The sequence below is a fragment of the Hippocampus zosterae genome, chromosome 18 (assembly GCF_025434085.1).
Source record: "Hippocampus zosterae strain Florida chromosome 18, ASM2543408v3, whole genome shotgun sequence".
Taxonomy (NCBI): Eukaryota; Metazoa; Chordata; class Actinopteri; order Syngnathiformes; family Syngnathidae; genus Hippocampus; species Hippocampus zosterae.
Genome location: NC_067468.1, coordinates 12,319,816 through 12,342,978, shown reverse-complemented (window position 1 = coordinate 12,342,978; position 23,163 = coordinate 12,319,816). Strand labels below are relative to the sequence as shown.

Below are 23,163 nucleotides of genomic sequence, written 5' to 3'. Positions count from 1 at the left end.
CAAAGAACTACTTTTCTATTGTACTGTACACGGCTTTGGTCGACCGAATAAAAACTCCTCCCCTCACTTCAATGTAGTTTATTAACGCCATGATGGCACAAGTTGGCAAAATTATTCATTTCCCATACCATTACTGTAGTTTGATGCCATCTTGTGGCATTTGAGGCGGAGCATTAAAACGGGTAAAAAGAAATCCACGACGAAGCAAAGGGCACTATAATGACGTCACCATTTTCTGAGAGAGACCTCAATCAATGGCATCATCATAAAGAGCAAGCACAAGCTCAAGTGCCTTTATGCTCTCAGCGTTCTCTTAGCGATGAGGACTATTTCCCTAGCCAATCATAGCTTTCAGCACATTATTTTTTAAATTTATTGTTGTTGCTATTCGTTTTTTTTTTTTTTGTAAACGATGTGCACTTTCCGAAAATTAGTTTGCATTAGGAAACCATCTCAGCTCCAGAGGGCAGCTTGTCGCTTTCCTTTCCTTTGGTGAGAAAAAACAGTGGCGAGTTGGAATATTGTATGGTTGAGTCAAGTTTACGGTTTTCTCTTGCTTTAACGGGCGAGTATGACAAAGTACGTTTATTATTTTTTTTCCCCCACATGGCACCAAGTGCTGACCTGCACTTGATGAAAGTCTTTAATTGTGAAGCATTTGTTGGTTTGGACCTGTGCATTAACCCCAAAAAATGTACGAAAAATTGTGTGAGTGGCAGCAGAGCCTTCAAAGGTCATCTCACCCCGCCATTAGTTTACTTTTTTTCTTGGCCTCGTCCAAACTGTAGCAGACGTTAACGATTGACATGGCGATGATTTTTACACGTCCTGGCCCAACTGGTAATCACGATTAAGATGATGATTATGAGGATGTATTGGAATTGTGGAATGTGTCGGTTTTTCTGTTTCAGTGTTCAGAGGAAAATAAACACTGGAAATCCATTTGCCATTTACATTTTATTTTCGGGGGGTTTGTTAATGTACAGTCGATTACTCACAATATTACAAAACAAAGGTACTTTGACTTAAAAGTGTAATTGGTCAGTGAGTGATCTGACGATGTTGTTTGTTCACTGCTGTCATTTAGCATTCTGTTTTGGCTCTTTCATCACAACGTGGGAAAACATTTGCCACATTGTGAAAGTTATTTGTCCACATCATCCATAAAGTTGGGGTTGCTGAATGCAGGCTGCAACAGAAAAGTGAATTGTTAGCATGTTTAATTGTTTAAAAAAAAAAAACTAAAACTAGTTCTCGGGAATTGATAACTCACAATGTCGACGTTCGTGGTCGTCCGCTTCGAGAAGCTTTGCCTTAGGCTGCTCAACTTGTAGCCTCGCACGCTGAACACGTAGAAGAGGAGTCCGGCTATCAGGCTGACAATGACGACGACTGCAGCGATGACACCGACGTTCACGCCACTGTCTGCAAGTTAAGTGATAAATATCCGGGAGAAGTTAAATAACAGGCATGATTTATCCTCTCACTTTTCACTCTTTTTGCATTTTTTTTTTTTTTGGATCAGGTTGCATTTTGCAATAGTGGTACCTTGACATACAAGTCTGTCTCTGACCAAGCTTGTAAGTCAAATGACTCCAATAAATAAATTAAAATGCCATTAATCATACATCACGAGCATGTTCTACTCTGATAAGTCAGTGTCACACTCACCGTCAACATTTGGACCGTCTGTAGGAAAAACGGGGTTTCCGCCATCGTCGGTGGTGTAGTCTGATGCCAAAAAGACGACAAAGATCAGTCTTGAGTGGTTGCGAGGAAGCACTCGCTACTCTCGACCTATCGGAATGCTTACATTGTCTGTGACGGCACACGAAGCCTCTTTTCTGCAGGCAGTCGTTGTCGTTCCAACGTCCGTCGTGGTACATCTCCACGCAGTTCTCCTCGGCCACTTGGCCCGGGTGAAAAGCCGCATTGGGCTCACCGGGAGCCCAGTTGAGGAAGCCCAGAGGCGTCTTGTCCGTCCAGCTCCAGCCAACTGTAAATGGACAAGTAAGCAAGCACACGGTGGTGGGAAGTAAAAAAAAATTTGCCACCTCTGAAAATTAGCATGTATTTGAGCTACAGAATACCCAAAAGGTAACTCAAGTTGGCTCACAGTTGCGATCCCTGGTGAGGCCGATCCAAAAGTTGTGATATTTGGTGTGGTTGAGATTCCTGATAAACTCCAACTCTGCCCTACTGTGGAAGGACGCCAGCTCAGTCTTCGCTTCTTGGCAGTAATGTCGCGAGTCGGGCCAGGAGAAGCCCTTCTGCTCATTGTAGACCCAGTAACAGTAGCGACCGTACGGAATCCAGAATGGTAAGCACTTCCCGTCGCCGGGAGCGGGAGTCACCGGTGGTCTCTCTGAGGAAAGATTGAGTTGAGTAAGTGAAACTAGATGGCTCTTTGCAAATCAACCCGATGAACAGTGAAGGCGGGTGGGGTGGGGGTGGGGGGGTGATACCGGAGGAGATCTTGCAGATGTAGGGTTTGGCTTGGTCACACCGGGTGTCGTTCCAAGTGCCGTGAAACAATGGCGACCCTCGCATGCTGACACAACCCTCGTCTTTTAGGTTGTCGGGCTCTCCGGGACCCCACTGAGTGAAGAATACCGGCCAGCCATCTGTCCAGGCGAAGGAGCCATCATCCTGCAAGACCAGATTACACGAGACTAGAGTAGTATTAAAAAAAAAACAGTGCATGTGAATACATGTGTGCTATTTGTAGCTATTTATTTGTGGTCTCCCCGTCCCGCCTGACACAGCACCTTGAGCTTCAGTCCGATCCAGGCATCAGCTTTTCCCTGCAGGACCACTCCGGCGACAAAGGCCTGGTCGTAGCTCATGTCGATGCTAGCCAGGTTGGCGCCCTGCTGCTCGCAAGCCTTCTGAGCTGCATCCCAGGTCGCCGGCTCCTCCACCAGCTTGTAGCAGTTCAAGTACCAGGATATGTAGCCGGCGGGACAGGGGCTGCTTGTAGGATGAGGCGGCGTGATACTGCTCGCTGAGGTGGAACCCGCAGAACAGAGTGAGTATCAGTATGTTGAAGTTGTCCAATCGCATTTAAGTGGCCCCGCACTTACATTTCTTCCTGAAGCAGACAAAACTGTGTTTTTTATGACAAGCGTCGTCATTCCACTTCCCGCTCACAAGTACACTGTGACTTATGCTCACACAGTGCTCCTGGTAACAACGGCAGGATTTTCAAAGTCATTGCGATGACAGGCGCACAGCCGAAAGGAGTCATGGGTAGCATATTCTCACCGTCCCCCCTGCGTTGTTGGGCTCTTTGCCGTTCCAGTTGGTGTAGAGGACTGGGCTCACGCCATCGCTCCAGGCGTACTGATTCTCCACCAGGATGTCGGACAAACCGATCCACGTGGGAAGCTCCATGTCTTTCAGGTAACTGGACACAAAGTCTAAGAAGAAATGCAATTTTTTTTTTTATTTAAAGAGGGACAACACTAGAGTGTAATTCTCACAGGCGAAGTTCCCCTACTGACCATTTTCATATTGATTGTCGATAACGGCCAGCTCTCCTCCTTGGTCTTTGCACAAACTTCGTGCATGCGTCCAGTTGGCTTTAATATCGTTTTTCTTTCCCTTGAACAGGAAACATTTATCGTTGAAATGCATCCATCCTAAGTGGAGGAGAAAACAAGAATATTTTATGCATTCACATTTTTTTAACAGTCCAGCCAGAACAAAGCAGACAAAAACATGCAGACCACAAAATAAGAATAGTTGTATTTTTCCCAAGTATTGTCAAATATTGACAAGAATATGTTTTACAAAAATAGTATTCCCCCCCCCCCCCCCCAAGAATTAAGTCATATGCTTCAGTTCAAGAAAAGTTATATTTTTCCAAGCCAATGAAAACATAGTCCAGCCTATTTGTGAAACATGAAGCATTACCGGCTGGGCAGTAGCCCTCCCAGGGTTGCGTGGGGGGAGGAGGAGTGTGATCGGTTCCGGGAAACTTCTTGCACACGTACCCAGCTGCGGCTCGACCACAGTTCACGTCGTTCCAACCACCTTGAGTGTGTCGGGGTTCAGAAAACATCAGCTCTGGGATACATCTGGCAACTTTCCAGTCAGAGGAACTCTCCAGTACCTTGATGTCGCTTCATCTGAACGCACTGTTCCTCCCCGTTGGCGTTGTTGGGCTCACCTGGACTCCAATGTGTGTACGAGACGGGAGAATTGTCTTGCCACCTGCATGAATTAACAATCAAGAACTTGGAATTGTCGGATCCATCAAGCGCCACGTTTTAAGGCAACGCTGCGAGATGACGCACGCATATTGGCCATCTGAAATCCCCAACATCCTCAGTCCAATCCAAGCAGCAGAAATCTGACCCGTTCCCACCTGGAGGAAAGGGAAAAACATAAATCACGCAAGATCAGCCATTTTCACCCTGGAGATAAAAATCTACGTCATCCTTTCAAGAGCTGTAAAGTCCTACCATGCTGTTGACATATGCCTGTTCGTCCTTGTTCAGGATGGAGACGAGTCGGGCTTTCTCGACCCAACAGCGGTGCATAGCCGTGTGGAAGTCCACAATGTCCGTGTCGTTGTAGTAGTAGCACATGTTGTTGTTCTTCCTCCATCCGGGGTTGCTGCCACAATCAGGAGCTGTGCAAGGACACACGAGGTTATATTTTGACCAAGCATCAAAGTGACCTAAACCCCACATGGGGGTTTTGTTTACCCGGTACTGGCGAGGGGGGCACCGGAGGCAGGATGGGGTTCTGTCCTTTGGCAATCATGCATATCCAGTCTTGGTGGGCATCGCAGTTGAGATCGTTCCACCAGGAGTAGGTGCCGTTGGCGCTGCTAACCATCTCCACGCACTCCTCCCGACCCTCGTGGTTGTTTGGCTCGCCGGGACCCCAGTGGGTGTGCGAGAGCGCTGAACCATCACTCCAGGAATATCCTACCATTAAGAGGAGTTAACCGGACGTCTTCCTTTGGATCATGGTTTCCGGGGACCTTCACCGTGGACGCACCTCCTTCTGTGGGGTTGTTCCTCAGGCCAATCCACTTGCTGCTTCCTTTGCTGTAAAGGGACAGGAAGTCCTCCTCCTCCTGACTGTGGATGCTGACCAGGTTGGCCCCCCTTGCCACACAGTCTTCATGCGCAGCCCCCCAGCTCTTCTTCAGGGACCAGTCCACATTGTGGAAGAGCTGCAAGACATCAACTATCAGCCACATGGTCATGGGACATCCAGTACCAAGTACGAATGGATTCATCAACCAGGGTTAGGGGCGCAATTGAAATTTTTGTGCAGGTGTGAAAGCTATACCCTGTAACAATTCCTAAAATTGGGCTTGGAGGTCCAGCTAGCAACGCAGTCCTGTGCGGGAGGAGGGGTTGGGGCCTCGGTGGGCGGGGTGATGTCTGGCCGGGGTTTCTCACAGACAAAGGCAAATTTCTCTGAGCACTGCTTGTCATCCCAGAAGCCCCCGACTTGACCGGTTGTCATGGCCACGCATGTGCCATCCCCGTTATCTGGTGACATGTGACCATAAATATCAAATGACCTCGTGTAACTTTCTCTCTATTTCTTTGGAGGATCACTTCTGTACCTGGCTGGTTTCTGTCCCAGTGAGTGAAGGTCAATGGGTAGCCATTCTCCCAGATATACTGCACCCCTCCGCCGGTACCCCCTTTGGCTCGCAGACCAATCCACCACAAACCTGTTTTTCCTGACAGCACCACCGTAAAATGTGCTTGCTCGTATCTGCAATGAAACATTAGTTGAGGGAAGCCTCTCGATCTCTACATCGGCGGTAGCGTGTCCTTATCTTCGCAGTGACCAACGAGCTTTTTTCACTAAAATTAATTCGGTGGACATACAAGCATAGTTTTTACAGCACCGAAACTGACACACTAGCCACTCACATGTCTCCGATGTGCAGCAAAAATGCATCCTGCTCTTTACAAAAGGCCTTGGCGTCCGACCAGCTCCGACCCGTCTCCTCCATCCAGTAGCAACCGTAGCCGTAAGCCTCCCAGCCCTGACGCATAACACCCAGCAGTGGATGTGCAACTTTCATACAGTACAAAAGGCGGTAAAAAGTGTCAAGGGTGTTTTGCCTGTCCCACCTGCGGGCAGCCGTACACAGTGGGCTTCACTGAGGGAAGCTGGTAATGCCCCTTGGGCATTTTACACATGAACCTATTGAGTTCTGTGCAGGACACGTCGTTCCATCTGCCAGTCTGAAAGTTAAAAAAAAAAAAACGAATCTCTGTCGAGAGATTTTGCAGGTGTTGTTCATAAAGTGGTGGATGAGTACATCGTTGCTATGTCACCGCACCTGGTGTAACATTTTCACACAATCGTCATTGAAACCGTGATGGTTGTTGGGTTGTCCCGGGGCCCAGTAGGTGAAAGTCACCATGTGTTGGTCCGACCATACGTACATGCCGGAAACTAATAAGTCATTCAGTCCTGTCCACATGTCACTGGTGGCTGCAGAGGATGGACAGGCACAAACATTTTATTCAAGTATTAAACTTTGAGTTCTGATTGGGACCGTTATGTGTTTGAATGGTGTTACGCACCAAAGTACAGGTAACTTTCCAGCCAGCTCTGCTCCACCATGGAGCGGATGGACACGAGTTCAGCACCGATACTCCTACAGGTGTCCTGAGCATCGGCCCATGTCTTTTTGTCCTGGAATGATTTGTAACAGAACTCCCCGAACTCGTACCAGTCGGGTCCCGAACATCTTAACTCTGAAGATGAGATCCCATGTGAGTGTCGCAGTTGTGAACAGTTGATGTTGTAACATGGGAAAAAAAATGGGAGTACACTTACCTCCATTTGCAAAAGTATAAGACAGAGGATATTCGCCGTCATATCTGCAGATATGATCGTCATAATTAGCTCCGCTTCTTCATTAAACTTAGCGGTGTTATCCTAGCCCACTCACTGTGTCGAAGTAATCCCATTCCTGGTTGAGCCGGCATAGAAATTCTTTCCCTCAGCTTTCAGCAAAGTACAATCTCCTCCGATTTCACTCAGAACGACGCCGGCGTGGATAGCGGCTGCACAGATGTTTGAATCCTGTCCCAATCGAACCAGAAAAAAAGTGTCTGTCGTAGATAAGACTCAACGGGTGGTGGTTGCAATCTCATACCGCTCGATAGATGTCAGTTCCATAGACGGCGTAGCTGGATTTAGCGCAGCCCGCTGGACAGTGGACCCTGAAGAAGACATGGGTTGGATTAAAGTGGAAAACATGTCACACGGAAAATATGTCAAGTTTAACTCACGTCATTCGGTCATTGCCGAGGTCAAAGTTAGCCTTGCTGGCACAGGTGATCGCATCTGTCAGACGTAAGGTTGAATTCAAAAGCATGCTTTTAATTCTGGCGGCGGAGTGTTTTGCTCACAGTCAGGCGTGCATCCCAAGACCTCAAAGCGAAGGCCGACTTGACCGCTATACTCCAGTGGCAGGATGCGAATGTACTGAGCAGAAACAGGCGTGCCGAGGAGCTGAGTGTCGGCGGTGTTTCTGTCTGTTGATCCGGGCAAAAACTGCAAATAGAACATACAAATAGTCTAAGTTTGCATTTTATCAGGTTGGAGTGTTATTGACCGGCCGCCTTGCTTACCTGCCCGTCAGCTGTGTAGTCCGTCCACGACTGTCCATCGATACTATGCTGCATCTTAAACTTTGTGACCCAGTGGTCACTGTTAGGACAACCTTGTATCACGATCCCCGTCACCTTTCTTTTCTGGCCAAGACTTGCCTGGATCCAGCTGCCGGTGGCTGCAAGACATTACATCGCCCAAAATATCTTGGTGTATTTGAACGCTCGATGGTTATGAGCTTTCTACTTACGATTTCCGATTGGCTTCCAACAGGAGTTTCCGTTCAGGCGGGCTTTGTTGGGGGGGAAGCTGCTCATGGATGAGGAGGCTGAAATTTGGGAGTCTGTGATGTTCCTGTCCTCCATACCCAGACCGTGAAGACACACTGAGAACAGCCAAAAGTCATTGTTGGGGCAGGTTACTTACAGGTTGTTTCCGAGGGATTTAAACTGGACTAAGCTGTAAAGCCCACCTTTCTGTTCGCAGCTGTAGACGATCTCGAGGTATTTGGAAACCGAGGGGCAAGGGTCCACCTCGGCGTATGCGTACGCCAAGCAGAAGGGACGGTTGTCGCAGACTTTCCTGTAGTACGGGAGGACGCCTTCCACCATACAGCTCCCTGCAAGTGATACCGATTGCTAAGATTTCCGGCGATCACGACAGTGGACAGCTCAGCATTTTATTAGGTTACAGGGCGGATGAGGGGGTTAAAAAAAATACGACGACTATGGATCAAAGTAGTCGGTCGTGTATTCTTGGATCTTACCATCTGACCCTCCGAGATGTGGACAGACGTCACTACTCTTCCGTCCGTAGAAAGCTGACTGGATGTTGATGACACTTTCTTGCGGACAATGAAGGACAATGGATGTTTCCTGGCAAGCGATTGCCGTCATGAACCCTGCGAAAGCATGATTGCGTTATTTTTATTTTTATTTTTTTGTCCACTATTTTTTTAAGACTCAACTTAAAGGTGACATACCATCATGAGGGGGTGGGGGTTCCGGTGTCCTTCCTGCAAAAGAATCCCAGAGATTGAAGCGATGTGCAGCAAGAATTAGTACATTGCATCTTACCTCTTCTCTTGCAGATGTACCCTCTCCTGTTCTCACAGTTATCGTCATTCCAGTAGCCGTTGTTGATGATGATGGAAAGACAGTCTTCGCCAAAGTAGTTGTCGGGATTACCTGTAAGGAGAAAGATCTTGAAGCACCGCGTTTCTCAACATTGTAACCTAAAAACATGACAGAGGTTTGAAATGCACCTGCACTCCAGCGTACGTATCTGAACGGGGATCCATCTGTCCACTCCCAGCCGCCTTCAGTGATGGAATCATGGCCGCCCATCCACAGGGAGATCCCGGTTGGGCTCACCTGAATCACACCTAAAAGGGGACACTCATTTAGGATTCCCCAAGGTCGCAAAAACATGCAAACTGGACACCAGAAGGCTATATAGCTGAGAATTGAACCCAGAACTTTAGATCCGAGACACGAAATGGTTGGTGCACCTTGTATGAAGGCTTGTTCAAAGGGGTCGGTGATGCTGACCAAGTCTCCTCCCTGGTTGACGCAGTCGGCTCGCGCCTCAGCCCAAGTCCTCGCCGACAGGGAATTGAACAGGTAGCAAAAGTCATTAAAGGGGTCCGCCGTCCACGAGCTGCATTTTTCATTCCAGCCTGCAACGAAAATGCTTCCTGACAACCAAATCGTACGTGTAAGGAAGAGTGGTGTTCACCGCGGTGTGAGTTCGTGAGATCCACCTGGTCCTGATGTTGGCGGCTGGGGAGGAGGCCCCTGGCCCTTGGCTGCAGGGATGCCGTAAGTATGAAATATGAGAGACCACGTTAGAATACATGCAAAGAAAGAGTGAATGACTTTTGGACCTTTTTTGCAGATGAATTCATTGGTGGCTGTGCAGAAGTCGTCTTTGAGTTTTCCCGCTTCTGTGTGCATCGGACCTTCCAGGTGAACGCAGTCCTCGTTGTTCTGCCAGTTGTCCGGCTGGTTTGGTGCCCACGGGAGGAGGTTCTGTGCAAAACATTTGGAATGTCGCTCACTTTTAATACGATGATTATTTTTTGCATTTCAAGACGTGTTTTCTGAATTTCTTTCAAATTAAAAACTTTTCGGGGACACTACGTGTAGGTGTTCCACTTACTGTAGCTGTTCCGTCAGTGTACACAAACTGGCTTTCGATATTAATATCGTTGAGTCCCACCCACGCCTTTCCCGGCATGTGGGCTTCAGGGGGGAAACAAATAAAAAAAAAGTGCGAACATTAGCTTTTTCGAATTACAGATCAAAGCTTGAAGGATGTTATGGGATGATTCTGACGTTGCAACGAATCCCCAAGTGGACAGTTAGTCTCACCAATCAAGAAGCTGAGCTCTTCCTGCGAGTGAAAGCTGACGAGGTGACCTTGTTGTGCGACGCAGTAAGTCTCTGCATCTTGCCATGTTTTCACCAGTTCCCCCTCGAAATGGTAGCAAAAGTCACCATACAGCAAATAGCCGGGGTCGCAGTGGGAAGCTAAGTGGAGAAACATTTATTACAAAACCTTGAAGGTATTGACGATAAGGGGAGCGGAGATGGGGGGGGGGGGGGGTCAACTGTGAGACTCACTCGGCGCTGGAGTCGGTTTGGGGTTTTGACCTCCCGTCATCTCACAAATGTAACCGTGCTTCTTGAAGCAGCTGCTGGTTTCCCATTTTCCTTCATAATTTCCTTTTTGGGGTCAACAACATATACGTGTTGGGGCTTGTGATTTCATTTGGTAGTCGGTTTTAGGGTAAGGCGCACGCTACCTGTGAAGATCATTCCGCAGTCCCAGATGTTTGCAGTGTTTCTAGGCCAACCGGGTCCGTAGTTTGTGTAGTTAACGGGGGTTTTGTCCACCCAGTGGAATGTCCCATCCTGGTCCTTATCTGGAACACCAATTATGGTTAAATGTTCAGTATATGCGATTCATTGACAAAGCCGACGCGTCCAAAATTTGAAAATACCATTTGGTCCCAGGACTGAAACTAGTCAACTGAAATGGCTTACAGCACCTTGCTTTGGTCAATCAGCCAAAACCTATTTTGGGTCCAAAGTTTGGCGCCGTTTGCTATCTATTACTCAAAAACTGGATGGATGGAGAAAAAAATCAAATGGTGTACCTGATAAACCAATCCAGATGTCAGGAACATCCACTTGGTGAAAGTCAGGAAGTTTCCCGTTAATGAAGAATTGTTCATCTTGGCTGCAAGAAAAACAAATAAAGGTTGTGTAGGTTAAAATGGTGACCACAAAATCCATTCAAAGTTGCAGAGGTTAAAATACCACTGCCAGAAGTGCCCACCCAACCCCCAATAAGTATTATTGTTGCATACGAAAATAAGACGATTGTAACAACAACATTAGTTCCATTTTTACACTTTATATACATAGGAGCGAGGAACCTTAAGACGATAAGCCATCTTACCCCCCCGAAGCTGCAATAGTGTCCAGAGTTTACCTGTTGATGACGAGCAGGTGAGCCCCCTCATTGGAGCATGTGGCGAAGGCCTCGTACCAGGTGGTCAGTAGGTCAGTGTTGCTGACTAGCCAGTAGCAGCTTCCGGAAAAACTCTGCCATCCGGCAGGGCAGATGGCTGAAGCGGGGATGCGATGATTGCGCGTTTCTCATATTTCAAGTGCAGATAAATGACGGCGTCGCTCACTGTTCACTGGCCGTTTGCACATGTACGGACGCTCCTGACGGCATAGGTGTGACCTCCACTTGCCAAACTCATCAGAGCGATCTTTGATGATCGCCGTGCAGGAGCCCACTTCGCCGTTGCTGTTGGGAGACGTTGCGGAAAGCGGGGTGTACTTATTCGGGTAAGCAGGCCTAATTGGAGCTTGATGTCTGTCCTATGCAATTATCATATGGTGTTGGGTCTTAGTGTTTTTTTTTTCCCCCCTTCCCGTTCCTGATCTGATGATTTAACGGTCGGAGCAGAAGACTGGAAATTCACAATGCAACAATGTGATTTTCTTACATTTTGGGTTCACCCGGTGCCCAGTTGGTGTAGTTTATCGGCAGGGCGTCGGACCAGTTCATGTGAACGCTTCCTTCTTGGAGCTCACACGAGATCTTATTGCATTTCTGCGAAAAACCAATCCAGGTTCTCAATCCAGTACCTGGAATAGTTGCCACGGTTGCAAGCGATTTTTCTCTTACCAGATTGGAGAGTCCGATCCAGAGGTCGATCCGGAAAGGATCCAGCAACCCGGTCACATACAGCTCTTCCCGCTCGGAGGTGATGGAGACGAGGTCGCCGCCCTCCATGATGCAGTCGTGACGGGCCGCCGACCAGCTCTTGGCGGTTCCCGACTTCAGCTTGTAGCAGTTGGAGCTGTACCGGTCCCACCCATTGCTCAGATCGCAGTGTGGCCCCGGATTGGCTAGGAGCACATTTTCAGGGTTTTGTCTGGCTAAGTGGTGGAAGTTCAGGAGCCAGAAAGGCCTTTGGTAGGACTAAGCACTACAGGTAGCACTGGGCTACTTTTACAAACCATTTAGCCTCTGAGTTGCCATGCCAATTTAATTTGCTTATGTTCTTCAAAATCAGTCACGCTAACCAAAGGAAGGTTTCTCAGGAAAATACAGAATCTGGAGGGGCCTGTCCTCTTAGTATTTGGTGAGCATTGTCGCGCTGCAGCTGTATTGCAGCAAAATGCAGATAATGGACTCACAGTTGGCATGCTTGCAGATGTATTTCCTCTTGACGTCGCAGTTCTCATCATTCCAGCGACCAGAGCTGCCGCCCACCACTTGACCACAATCCTCACCCGGCTCGTCACCCCAGTTGTCAGGCTGACCTTGAACCCAGTACCTGGTGAAAAGAAATATTGAGCCATTGAAATCTACTGGGACCAGGAGGAATAATCTAGACTGAGCAATTCTACTGGTTCTTGTTGGCCCATGTCATGACCTGATTTTAACGCTTCCTGATTGATACATACGATATGTATTGTATGAAAGGACTCCCATCCGTCCACTCCCACACGCCCTCTGTGATTCCGTCTGTCAAGCCGATCCAGAAGATCTCTGTGCCGATTTGCGTCCTGACCCACAACTGCAAGAAATGGTCCATGGAAATTAACACAGAACAAATGACCGAGCGGCAGAGGCGACAAAACCACTCACACTTTGAACTTGCTGAGATGGACATATCCAAATTATTTAAAAAAAACGAAACAAAAGATTTACTGTAGGTCAAAGTACAAGAGAATACAGTGACAAAATTGTTGACTGCTTTACTTCATATCACAGTTTAACGATGTAGCGCCTCACCCTCTCGTGGATGTCCTGAATGCTCATCAAGTTGCTATTTTGTGATAAACAGAAGGTGTTAGCCTCCCACCACGTCATTGTGTCAGCGGAGAAGTAGTAACATTTGTGGTCGTTCTCTCGCCAGCCTGCTTGGCATTGACACTGTCCTGGAAATACAATACAAATACAGGTCTTTGCCATCTTGATAAATGTGACAAACAGCAATACGTGTGTGACTATTTCTATTATTATATTCTGGAGAAGCCACACAAATCGGCGAATAGATAATTGAACTGGTTGAAAGTGCGAAAATAAGTTGAATCAATTGTTGTTGAAATTGTGACTCGTGTACAGTACAAAGAGATTGTCGTAGAAATGCACAAACTGTAAAAGTCTCATGACTTGAGCGCCTCACAATGAATTTTAGATAATGTTTAACTCCCCCATTTTCATTATTACGTCACATGATCGTAATGATCCCAAGCATGTTTTGGGGGATGAACATCAAACACTAGTTTCATCTAAAATAAACAATGAATGAATGAATGAATGAATATTTCAGAATGCAAACCTTAAAATTACTTTTTACTTTTATTTACTTAAAAAAACCCCAAACTATGAAAATAAATAGACACATCTTTGTATGCCTTGAGCATTTTTTTAATGCGAAACAAAACAAAAACGTGACGGGGTGATACAATAAGAGTACAGGTATTAAATTATGGCGGAAGTGACGCAACAGCGCACAGTCTGGCACCAGCTTCCCGCCGTAGCTCAGGCAAAGCTAACAAGGAAGTCCCATGGTAAGGCCAATGTTAGTAATGGTCCGGATTCATTTATAATTTTATGACAATATTCAACTTTATTATTTTTTTTCTACTGTGTGGTGTGTTTCATTAGTTCCCCGATTTGTTCTGAGCCCACATAGCTTTTTATATCGTTATTTAAAACCTATTTTGACGAGTGAAGGTTTTTACTGGTTGAGTTGACAGAAATTGCTTGTCTTTTGCGCAGTTATTTCCGAGACCGAAACCCAATGCGACTTCACCCATCCCTCCTGCCATACTGTGTTGCAGGTAATGTTTGTTTGTGAGTTCGCAGTTCGTCGCGGCCGCCATTATTGTTCGTTGCAGCCGTTTCTACTAAGTGTGATGCGTTTAGTGAAATCTTGTAAAAAACATAACTCACCGAGGTGTCTGGTGTTATTGAGACCTCATAGTTGTGACCCTCCGTCACACATGCATATATTTCTTCCCGATATGAAGGAAAAACATTTGCGTGGATGACGATGCATTTCATTTAATTCATGTCACAAATAATGCCGCGTGGTTGAATGTTTTGAATTTGATGATTGGCTGACCCCAAACATAAACCCACTTATTTACCGAGAGCAAGAAAAGTGGCCAAACAGACGATCACAAACATAAACCCAATTAAAACTTACCGAGAGCAAGAAAAGCGGCCAAACAGACGATCAGCAGCACAAGTGATCTTCTCGCTCTACTCTTCATCTTTGACTTGTTTTCTTGATGCTCGCCTTTGTCGCATACTGTGGAGGCTGATGCTTCTTCTGAGCTCAATGTGTAATTTGTCTGAAGGTTATCAAACTTCTCATTTGCTTCGCGCGCCCAAAGAGTTCAAAGTGTACAAGCAGTAAAGCATGCACATCTCATCATGAGTCATACATGTTAGGGTGTAAAATTTAAAGGGCACAAAATACTGTAATGCAAAATAAACACGTTTATTGCGATTAAAAGACTGATTTGAAATGGGATTTTTCTTGATACATTTTATACATGCTGAATAAACATGCCAAAAAGTGTTCCAACTGTTTTTACATTTCAGTTTTCCTGATATTTTGAAAGTTGTGTGGTCAATGACTTTTTTTTTTATTTGTTCCACTTCACAAAGTCCAGCACTTTATAACAAGCGCATGTCTTTACTTCAATAAACGGTCACTTTTTAACTTTATTCCACCATGTCTTCAACAGCAAAGCACTGCTACATTTGAAAGAAACCAACAACAATGTATTTTTGTTTTACAGACAAGAACTGAAAATACGTGTGAAGTCGAGCCTATCCGAGCTGACTGGACTCGTCGGCAGTCAATTGGTGGGCACACATCTATAAATATATTCACATTAAACAAAAAAATGTTGACATTTTTATTTAAAAAATATTTTGTCATAAAAATATCAGTTTCTTGAAAAACATTTCAAGAACTTGGTTTTTATGACTTTTTTGTTTGGGGTGACGCTTATTTCAAGTTTGTTTCCCCCTCTAACAAAAAATATTTAAAATCTTTTTTTTTAATCCACATTCTAGGACAACTAATTAAAGACAACAGAACTCAGTAATTTCCCCAAATTTATTGAAACAGTTACAAGAAAAGCACTATGGAAAACATCACAAGTGAACAAATGGATATATTCAGGCTCAACCTTTTGAACCAGTGTCTTTTCACTGCGCAGTTTGACCAAATATGAAAACAAGGAAACTCACTATTTGTAGCCCGAAATGCCACATAGGAAAATGTAAAGGTTCCAATTTTATTTCGCTGATAAAGTTGTAGCCCAACTAAAGATTGTAACACTCATAACAGCTTTGATACAGCGATGTTTGCATATTACAAAAGTGTCCATAATATATTAAAAAATATATGTATCTTTTTTCATATGGGAGGACTGGAACGTTGTGTGTGATTTAGCTTCTGACAGTCTGGCTATCAACATCCCGACCTCCCGCCCCTCGCACAAAAAGCAGTCCCCGACACCTTTGAATGCATCTGTGCAACACAGCAATCAGTTTTAATTCAAAACATTATCAGCCATGATTGTTCAAGCATGATGATTGATGCGGTTGAAAATCTCTTGGAATTCACTGACACAAAAGCCTGTCAACCTCGTCGGACACAAGATTAGCGAATTTGAACCGCGTGAAAATGTTATTTGAACCTGGTCGACTTTTATGTTCTTTCTAGCTAGTTTTCCCACCAAAAATTGTGTGTAAATAAAAGAAAAATAAGCATAAATATTATGCTTCTGAAAAACGAAGACGCCAACAAATGATCATGATCAAATATTGTGCTCGTTAATCTGTGAAATGTTCATAAAGGTCCCCTTTCGATATTTTGAGGATTAACGTTTCCCTCGGCCATACCCCTGTTCACAGACTGGCCAAATCACTGTGGTTCAAAAGTTCTGGGCTCTGGGTAAAGCTATGCAGTCGTCCTCAACAGAAAAGTTAATTTACTTTAAAAACAAAAGAAACTGAAAAAGAAAGTGTACCTGGGTCCGCTTGATGTTAAGTAATGCATTGGTCTCTATGAAATAATAATAATGCTGTTCTGCTGTTAGCTCATGACCCAAAATTATAATGCCACACCACCAGCGTGAGGCGTGGTTACTTAGTCGACGGTCAATTCCTTGGATGAAACGAGCTCGTGTGACATACATGGTCACAGAATGAACAAAATGGACGACATGGAAGAACGATGACAAGAAAGAGCACCAGGAGAGATGGTGTGCGCTTACGGCCCGCCGTCACATGCAGTTGACGACGTTGTTCGATCCCTGGTCGATATCTCGGATCTGGCTCACGTGCGCCGAGCAAACGGCCACGCCCGCTCCCGCTCGGCAGTGCGACACGGAGCCCAACAGCTCCCACCTGGAAGGGTTTGGGGCGTTACGCATCGATACTTCATCCAAGGAAGAGAAAAAAAACTGATGAAATCCTTCCCATGTGTGCCTCTCACCTGTTCATACGCGGCTCGAAGGCCTCCACCGTGTTCAAGTAGATGTTGCCGTTGTGGCCGCCCACGGCGAACACGCGGCTCATCACCGTGGCGACGCCCACGCCGCCGCGCGGGGTGGTCATCTCAGAGACGAACTCCCAGCGGTTCATTCGCGGGTCGAAACGTTCCACAGAGCACAGAGGCGAGTTGTCGTCAAAACCACCTAGATCACACGCACAATTTGGACAACGTCATAGGAAGGTGTCCCGTGATTGGCTGGCAACCAGTTTGGGGTGTACCACACTTCTTGCCCAAGGTCAACAAAGATGGCTTAAATTCTGATTTCCATTGGCAGTCCCCAAGTGGATGAAAGTGTCAGTCGCTACTTACCCACAACGTAGAGGCATCCGTTCAGATTGCTGACCCCATTCCCGGCACGCCGCTGGCCCATCTCGGCGACCTCGAGCCACTTGTTGAGGTGCGGGTCGAAGCGCTCCACGCTAGACAGCGACGCCCTGCCATCGTTGCCGCCCACCGCGTACACGAAACTCTGCCGACGGGAGGACACAATGCGGTGAAGAGGAGGAGATGGGGACCGAGCGCGGGCTCGTGCGTATTTAGCATCTTACGCCCAATGCCACGGAGCCAACGCCTCCTCTGGGCATGTTCATGTTGGCCACGTTGCTCCAGCGGTTGCTCTCGATGTCATAGCGCTCCACGTCGCTGAAGCACGAGTTGTCATCCAGACCACCGATGGCGTAAATGGGACCGCCAAGTGCGGCCAGGGCGATACCTCTCCTGGACAAAAACAGGTGCACCACAGGACATTGGAATTGAACTATTTTGAAGAAAAAAAAATCCAATAGCGATGGTGATTTAGTCTGTGACCACTCTCGCATTTCCAGAAGGCAAGTAAACGTAGCACTTAGCATGAACACAAACAATACATGGCAGGCGAGTACCTCTTAGTGTTCATGGGGGCTTTCATCATCCATTTGTTGGTTAGCGGGTCAAACACCTCCATGCTGCCCAGGTGCTCGTTACCATCATGTCCACCCACGGCGTAAACCTTCCCTGTACAAACACCACAAAGTGAAAAGGGGGGGGGGGGGAAATTAAGACGAGATGTTTTACAGGCGGATTATATGGAACATACATTCAAATAGGTTGCACTTTGTTCCTGGTTTGTTCTTACTCCTGCTAGGAACAGCGTTAGCATTCCGGAATTGGCAACATTGTTTTAGCATCTTGTTACGTGTGTATTGTAAAAAACATTTTTTTCCTAATACGTTGTTTGTACGTTGTTTGTGCGGCCCGGTAGTCCAGTGGTTAGCACGTCGGCTTCACAGTGCAGAGGTACCGGGTTCGATTCCAGCTCCGGCCTCCCTGTGTGGAGTTTGCATGTTCTCCCCGGGCCTGCGTGGGTTTTCTCCGGGTGCTCCGGTTTCCTCCCACATTCCAAAAACATGCATGGCAGGCTGATTGAACACTCTAAATTGTCCCTATGTGTGAGTGTGAGTGCGAATGGTTGTTCGTCTCTGTGTGCCCTGCGATTGGCTGGCAACCAATTCAGGGTGTCCCCCGCCTGCTGCCCGAAGACAGCTGGGATAGGCTCCAGCACCCCCCGCGACCCTAGTGAGGATCAAGCGGCTCGGAAGATGAATGAATGAATGAAAAAACGTTGTTTGTATGGTTTATAAAAGTTGTACAATGGCAACAGTTTGACCCTGGTAAATGTTACATTTCTGTCGAGCTTTCACTTTTACCTGCGACAGAAATGACTCCAACATGACGCCGTCTGCTGTTCATCTCAGGGCCCAGGAACCAGCTGTTCTTACTAATGGAGTAGCACTCGATGCTGCGAAACGGGCCACCCGAACCGCCACGTCCGCCCACACAGAACAAAACCCCTAAAAGCAAATAATGGCATTACTTTGACAACTGCTCCAAAACGCAAAAGGACACACACAAGAGTGTAGCAAGCACCTGCGGTGTATTTTCGGGGCACGGTGCGGTCCGAGTACTCAAAGTCAGGCACCTCCTTGTTGCTGATGTGCAGGTGGTAGTTCCGAGCCTCGTCCATCAGGTCGCGGCAGCTCAGGTTGCCTTTGATCATCTCATCCTTGGCCACTGTGCCGGTCAGGAAGTCCACAGGGAGCAGCGGGAGGCGCAGCTGGAGACCAAACACATTTTGGGCAGGAGTGTGTGTGTGTGTGTCAACAACCACAGCGAGCCATAAAAATGACGCAAACCTGGGAGATGATGTGGTCCAGCCAGTCATGGTGGTGCTGCGGGTTGGCTTTGAGCCACTTCATGGCCGCCTTATAGACCTGCGTCTCCGAGTGGACGTTGAGCTCGCTGGAGGCCAGCAGCGTGCACATGTGCTGCGGCGACAGGCTCGTAAAGTCGTCGCTCTCCATCACCTCGCTGAAGTGCTCGCAGGCGTAGCGGTCGGCCATTTCCATCAGGTCCACGCGGTTGTGGGTCTCGGCAAAGGTGCGCACCGCCAAGCAGTTGGTCGGGTGGAAGTGGGTCGTCATGTACTCGCAGCAAGCCTGCGCCACCAGCTCCACCTGCGACATTCCGTCAGTTTCGTTAAGACACTTGACGCTTTTATTTGGAGATGAAAGTGGACTTTCCTGAAAATTCTGGAAAATACGTAATGCGAGATAACTTTGTGCTTCGAAAGACACTTTTGTCTCTTTATAATCAACACTTGCTAAACCCCGGCGGAATGACGAAAGACGGCGTGGACAAGACAGTTGTCATAGAATTTTTTTTTGATATTTGGGCAAAGAAAGCGCACAGATTACCAATACAGTGTGTCGGTCTTGCTTCGAGCGTCGTGTCGGCTAGACTGGCTAAGTTGTTGAAGTTCAAAGCTTCTTTGAACTGTGATGTCCGTTGCGTCTGCGCTGATTGGTCGAAACCAATGACCGCTCACACGGTCACCGCAGAGAGCATCGGCCTATCAACTGATGAGGCGCGCGTCGCTCCACCTCAACATGGCTACCCACGCGGGAGCAAAACAACGAACTCAAAACACGTGTTCGTTCAATGTTGTCAACTAATATCCGGATTACTTTTTGGGAATTTTCCAGATGAATTTTCATGAAAATCCAGAGGACTTTCATCTCTATTGCAACAATTCCCCATTACTGTGCCTTGAAAAGATCTGGTGTGCGGTGGAAAGATTGCCAATTCCATCTAACTGGTAAAAAAATTATTTAGGCACTACAAATAATGTGTCTTCAATGCCGGTAGAGAGACGAGGTTGTTCCACAAACTGGCGGAAGATAAAATGAACCTGCGTCACCTCCTGTGGCCATTCACAAAAATGAATAAGGCATTGCTTCCTGTTCGTATATCAGCGTTGTGTTCCTCTTAACAAGCATGTGAGTTTCCTCGTGTAAAATATTAAAGTTGGAAGACACGACACTCGACTGCACATCTGTGTTCACCTACCTGAAGGATGCAGGCAGCATAAAGAAGAGGGTGGACATTGTCTACTGTGAGTGTGAGCTTGGAGGAGTAGGCGAAGTACACCAGTTCCTGGATGGTATCGCCATCAAAGTCCTTGATTTCGATCAGTTTCTGCTTGGCCTCTGTCATATCGGTCAGAAACATGGTCCTGAGGGAATAACAGAATGATGAATTAGCATGTCTTTTTTTTTTAATTTGTTTTAATACACGTCTGTAAATTTGTTTGCGAACAAGCGTGCATACCTGAAGTAGGGGATAACGGCAGCCAACACAAGCTTGTGACAAAGTATGAGCCTGCTCCCGACCTACATGCAAAACATCCTGATTAGAAGGACGTGGAAAACATTTCAGAAGGAAGTTTGCAGAGGTCACGCTCATTTAAATGATCGGAAATGGTTCGATTTGATATTTGAACTTTTTTATGCATTGTCGTTTCAGAACTACACGCTTGGAAGACATCTGACCTTAAGCGTGACGTCGCAGAACTCTCCCACTTCGTAGAAATGTCTCAGCGACTTGTGGAAGTCCTTCCAGGCCTCCTGGGCCTCAAAGACGAAGGAGCCGTCCGACTCGATTTTGGGTGATTTGATTCGGGTGGCGGCAGCCGAGGGCTTCTCCTTGGACTTGGGCTGCTTGACATGCTCCGGCACCACATCCCCTGGTGCCATGGCGACCTTACCTTGACATAGAGGACACAAGTTCAGGTACAGACAGCACTACCCTACCCAAACTTACTTTTTTGTTGGGGTGGGGGGGTCATTACTATACAGTTCACTTACCTAGATTGCATTTGAGAAAAAAAATAACACCAAAATGATCAAATATTGCTGAATTCCGACAGCATTGTGTTGTTAGCAACGGCGACGTTATTTTAGAGCAAATATCCAACCACAAGTGTCAACAAAAGCAGAATATTTGATCTTCCCTGCCAGCTGAGCAAGTTTGGTCAGTCCAACCCCCCCAACCCCCACTCCTACACCTCTTAATTCCGCTTCCCTTTTAATCACCAACACTGACTGCAAGCAAAAGTTGCAAATAAAAGTCTATTTTAAAATACTGTTTTTCCACACAGAACACAAAATCCAGCGTGAGATGGAAAATAAAAATCCTACCGTGAGGATAGAAGGTACAAATCAGCCCAGTCGACTACCTCAACAACACGAGTGTGTACTAGCGGGGAAAAAACACCTTATAGACAAATGATGCACTGTCTTTTCGTCTGAGCTGATAAGACTCAAGTATCACAACAGCCTCATTGTCACTCTGCTCAGGTTTAGTTTGATATTTCAACAAAAGAATCACGGCTTGGTTTCACTTCACTTTGGACAGACCGAGCGGAAAATAAAGCTGAAATCAGTTGGGGTTTAAAGACGAAAACAGCTTCAGTTTGTGTTGTATTATTCATTACTGGGGGAGGAAAAAAAAGCTGCTGGTGAATAATTTAACAGCAGCAGAACTCGACCTCAAAATCTTGCACAAATAGAACCACCTTTCTTTCAATCATCAAATGTATATTTGAAGTCAAGGGTGTCGTTAAATTGCAATTCTAAGAGTAATCCAACAGATTTAATTTATTTTACTTTTACCTGATTATTTTCGTTCAGAACACACACTATTTTTACTTTGTTGAATTTCTCCATTGCGAGACTAATAAAGGTTTTCTTAATCTTAATCTTATATTGAACTACATTATGCTTTTTACTTTTACGTAAATATATTCACCAAAATAAAAATATTCTTTGATGAGCACAATTTTTGGCTAATCTACCCTCCACTATCCTTTGGGTAGCAGCTTGTCATCACGCCTCCTGAACGTTTGCAAGCAGAAATATGAAAACGCAGCAAAACATGCACAGTGTTGCTATGCGTTAACTTTTTTACAACATGTGTTACACACTGGCAGTTGGCCTAAAGTTTGGCATGTGAATTTGACATTACCCAAACAGGTTCAGATCATTCGCCTCCAGAAAATACAGTGCTGCTACAGAATTGCATTTTGTATTGTCATTTTTACTGATTCTGAACTACAGTACTTCCAGAGGGGATCACCACCAACTTTCCGAAACAGTCTCAATTTATCCAATAAGTGTAAAACCTTTGTAGAACGTGTGTCCTAACTTCTCAAACGGATTAATTGAAACCAGCATGATTACCTTGCAGGAACACATCACAAATGTCTGTGACGAATTTCTCTGGAATTGACTAGGTACAAATATGAACATATATTCATATTTTGTCAAGATCGACTAACATTATAAGGTAAATACGTCATAAAGCATTTTATTTGTAATGACGCCATACTGGCAACATGTAAACACCAACAAACGTAAATCTTATTTAATAAAGCGAACACGCTAGGACGCTATCATCTTATAAACTTGCTCGACGATTTAAAAATACCAAATCTCTCGATGCTTGAAAGTAAGACTTTAATGTGTGGTAGGCCATCTACATCTTGAGTAGGCACAGCACACGTAAACACTCAACGAGACGTCTTTAACCCCGAAACTGTCGGTTAAATTGCCGCATATTTGAACGTGGCCAGCACACACGAAATCCCATCAAATTAAAAAAATATAAATGTATAAAAATACAAAGAATGACAGTCAGTAATCCATCTTGTTTGCAACAGGAACCGTTAGCTATTTAGCTAGCATCGACACAAGAGCTAATCTTGTCTCAGCGCAAGAGGAAAAAAAAAGCCTAAATGTAATGACTAACTCGACATAAAGAACAGAAATGATCAGGAAATGATGGCATATGCCATTCAAAACAAGTCGATTTTGCTTGCCTCGTATGGTAGGAAGAGTTGAAATGCCGGCTTTTTCTCAGGCGAATTGTTGTGATTTCACCTAGTGCATCTTGGGTATTGTGGTTTTCCCACTCGTCATAGGTTTTTTTCCGTGTCACCACACTTTCGACAATTTGTGCTTTTGATCTAAAAGCACCCATTGTTTGTATATATATTTCACTGTGTAAATACATGTTAGCGCCTTAAAAACACTCACTATTGTTGTTCCACCAGGCACATGTAATTTTAT

At 45.9% G+C, this 23,163-nt stretch overlaps 2 protein-coding genes and 1 long non-coding RNA gene across 11 annotated transcripts; 1 reads left to right on the top strand and 2 right to left on the bottom strand.

Moving 5' to 3' along the window:
• Positions 1-1,064: 1,064 nt before the first annotated feature.
• On the bottom strand, positions 1,065-14,468 carry LOC127591353 (macrophage mannose receptor 1). Its single transcript, XM_052051404.1, has 50 exons — positions 14,351-14,468; positions 12,928-13,073; positions 12,597-12,709; positions 12,327-12,466; positions 11,812-12,035; positions 11,630-11,736; positions 11,309-11,427; positions 11,104-11,239; positions 10,766-10,848; positions 10,412-10,531; positions 10,230-10,331; positions 9,978-10,136; positions 9,766-9,848; positions 9,491-9,635; positions 9,368-9,412; positions 9,116-9,283; positions 8,870-8,989; positions 8,682-8,792; positions 8,588-8,620; positions 8,372-8,506; positions 8,078-8,224; positions 7,856-7,990; positions 7,626-7,783; positions 7,404-7,548; positions 7,284-7,338; positions 7,148-7,214; positions 6,941-7,074; positions 6,826-6,869; positions 6,570-6,743; positions 6,323-6,477; positions 6,111-6,224; positions 5,907-6,022; positions 5,591-5,745; positions 5,308-5,513; positions 5,011-5,188; positions 4,713-4,937; positions 4,467-4,636; positions 4,299-4,369; positions 4,115-4,215; positions 3,916-4,035; positions 3,504-3,641; positions 3,265-3,419; positions 3,084-3,183; positions 2,769-3,004; positions 2,466-2,649; positions 2,117-2,365; positions 1,814-1,996; positions 1,672-1,731; positions 1,274-1,425; positions 1,065-1,189 (listed from the first exon to the last, which is right to left on the bottom strand). The coding sequence occupies exons 1-50, from the start codon at positions 14,415-14,417 to the stop codon at positions 1,145-1,147; spliced, it is 6,528 nt and encodes a 2,175-aa protein (XP_051907364.1). The 5' UTR covers positions 14,418-14,468; the 3' UTR covers positions 1,065-1,144.
• Positions 2,365-14,877, top strand: LOC127591534 (uncharacterized). Of its 8 annotated transcripts, none has more exons than XR_007959873.1 (5): positions 2,365-3,028; positions 3,179-3,402; positions 9,283-9,425; positions 9,502-10,041; positions 11,037-14,877. It is a non-coding gene; the product is annotated as an uncharacterized LOC127591534 (long non-coding RNA). The 8 variants fall into 8 exon arrangements; XR_007959875.1 differs by having other exon boundaries at positions 9,502-11,120; positions 11,355-14,877; XR_007959874.1 differs by having other exon boundaries at positions 9,502-11,120; positions 11,288-14,877.
• A 383-nt stretch (positions 14,878-15,260) lies between these two features.
• klhl8 (kelch-like family member 8) lies at positions 15,261-23,024 on the bottom strand. Of its 2 annotated transcripts, none has more exons than XM_052051563.1 (12): positions 22,914-23,024; positions 20,587-20,801; positions 20,366-20,427; positions 20,105-20,270; positions 18,892-19,212; positions 18,626-18,812; positions 18,406-18,549; positions 17,602-17,713; positions 17,269-17,437; positions 17,030-17,189; positions 16,661-16,862; positions 15,261-16,572 (listed from the first exon to the last, which is right to left on the bottom strand). In XM_052051563.1, exons 2-12 carry the CDS (start codon positions 20,788-20,790, stop codon positions 16,449-16,451), a joined length of 1,851 nt encoding a protein of 616 aa, XP_051907523.1. In that variant the 5' UTR covers positions 20,791-20,801; positions 22,914-23,024; the 3' UTR covers positions 15,261-16,448. The 2 variants fall into 2 exon arrangements, with proteins under 2 accessions (XP_051907523.1, XP_051907524.1); XM_052051564.1 differs by having other exon boundaries at positions 20,587-20,796; positions 22,914-23,018.
• Positions 23,025-23,163: the final 139 nt, after the last annotated feature.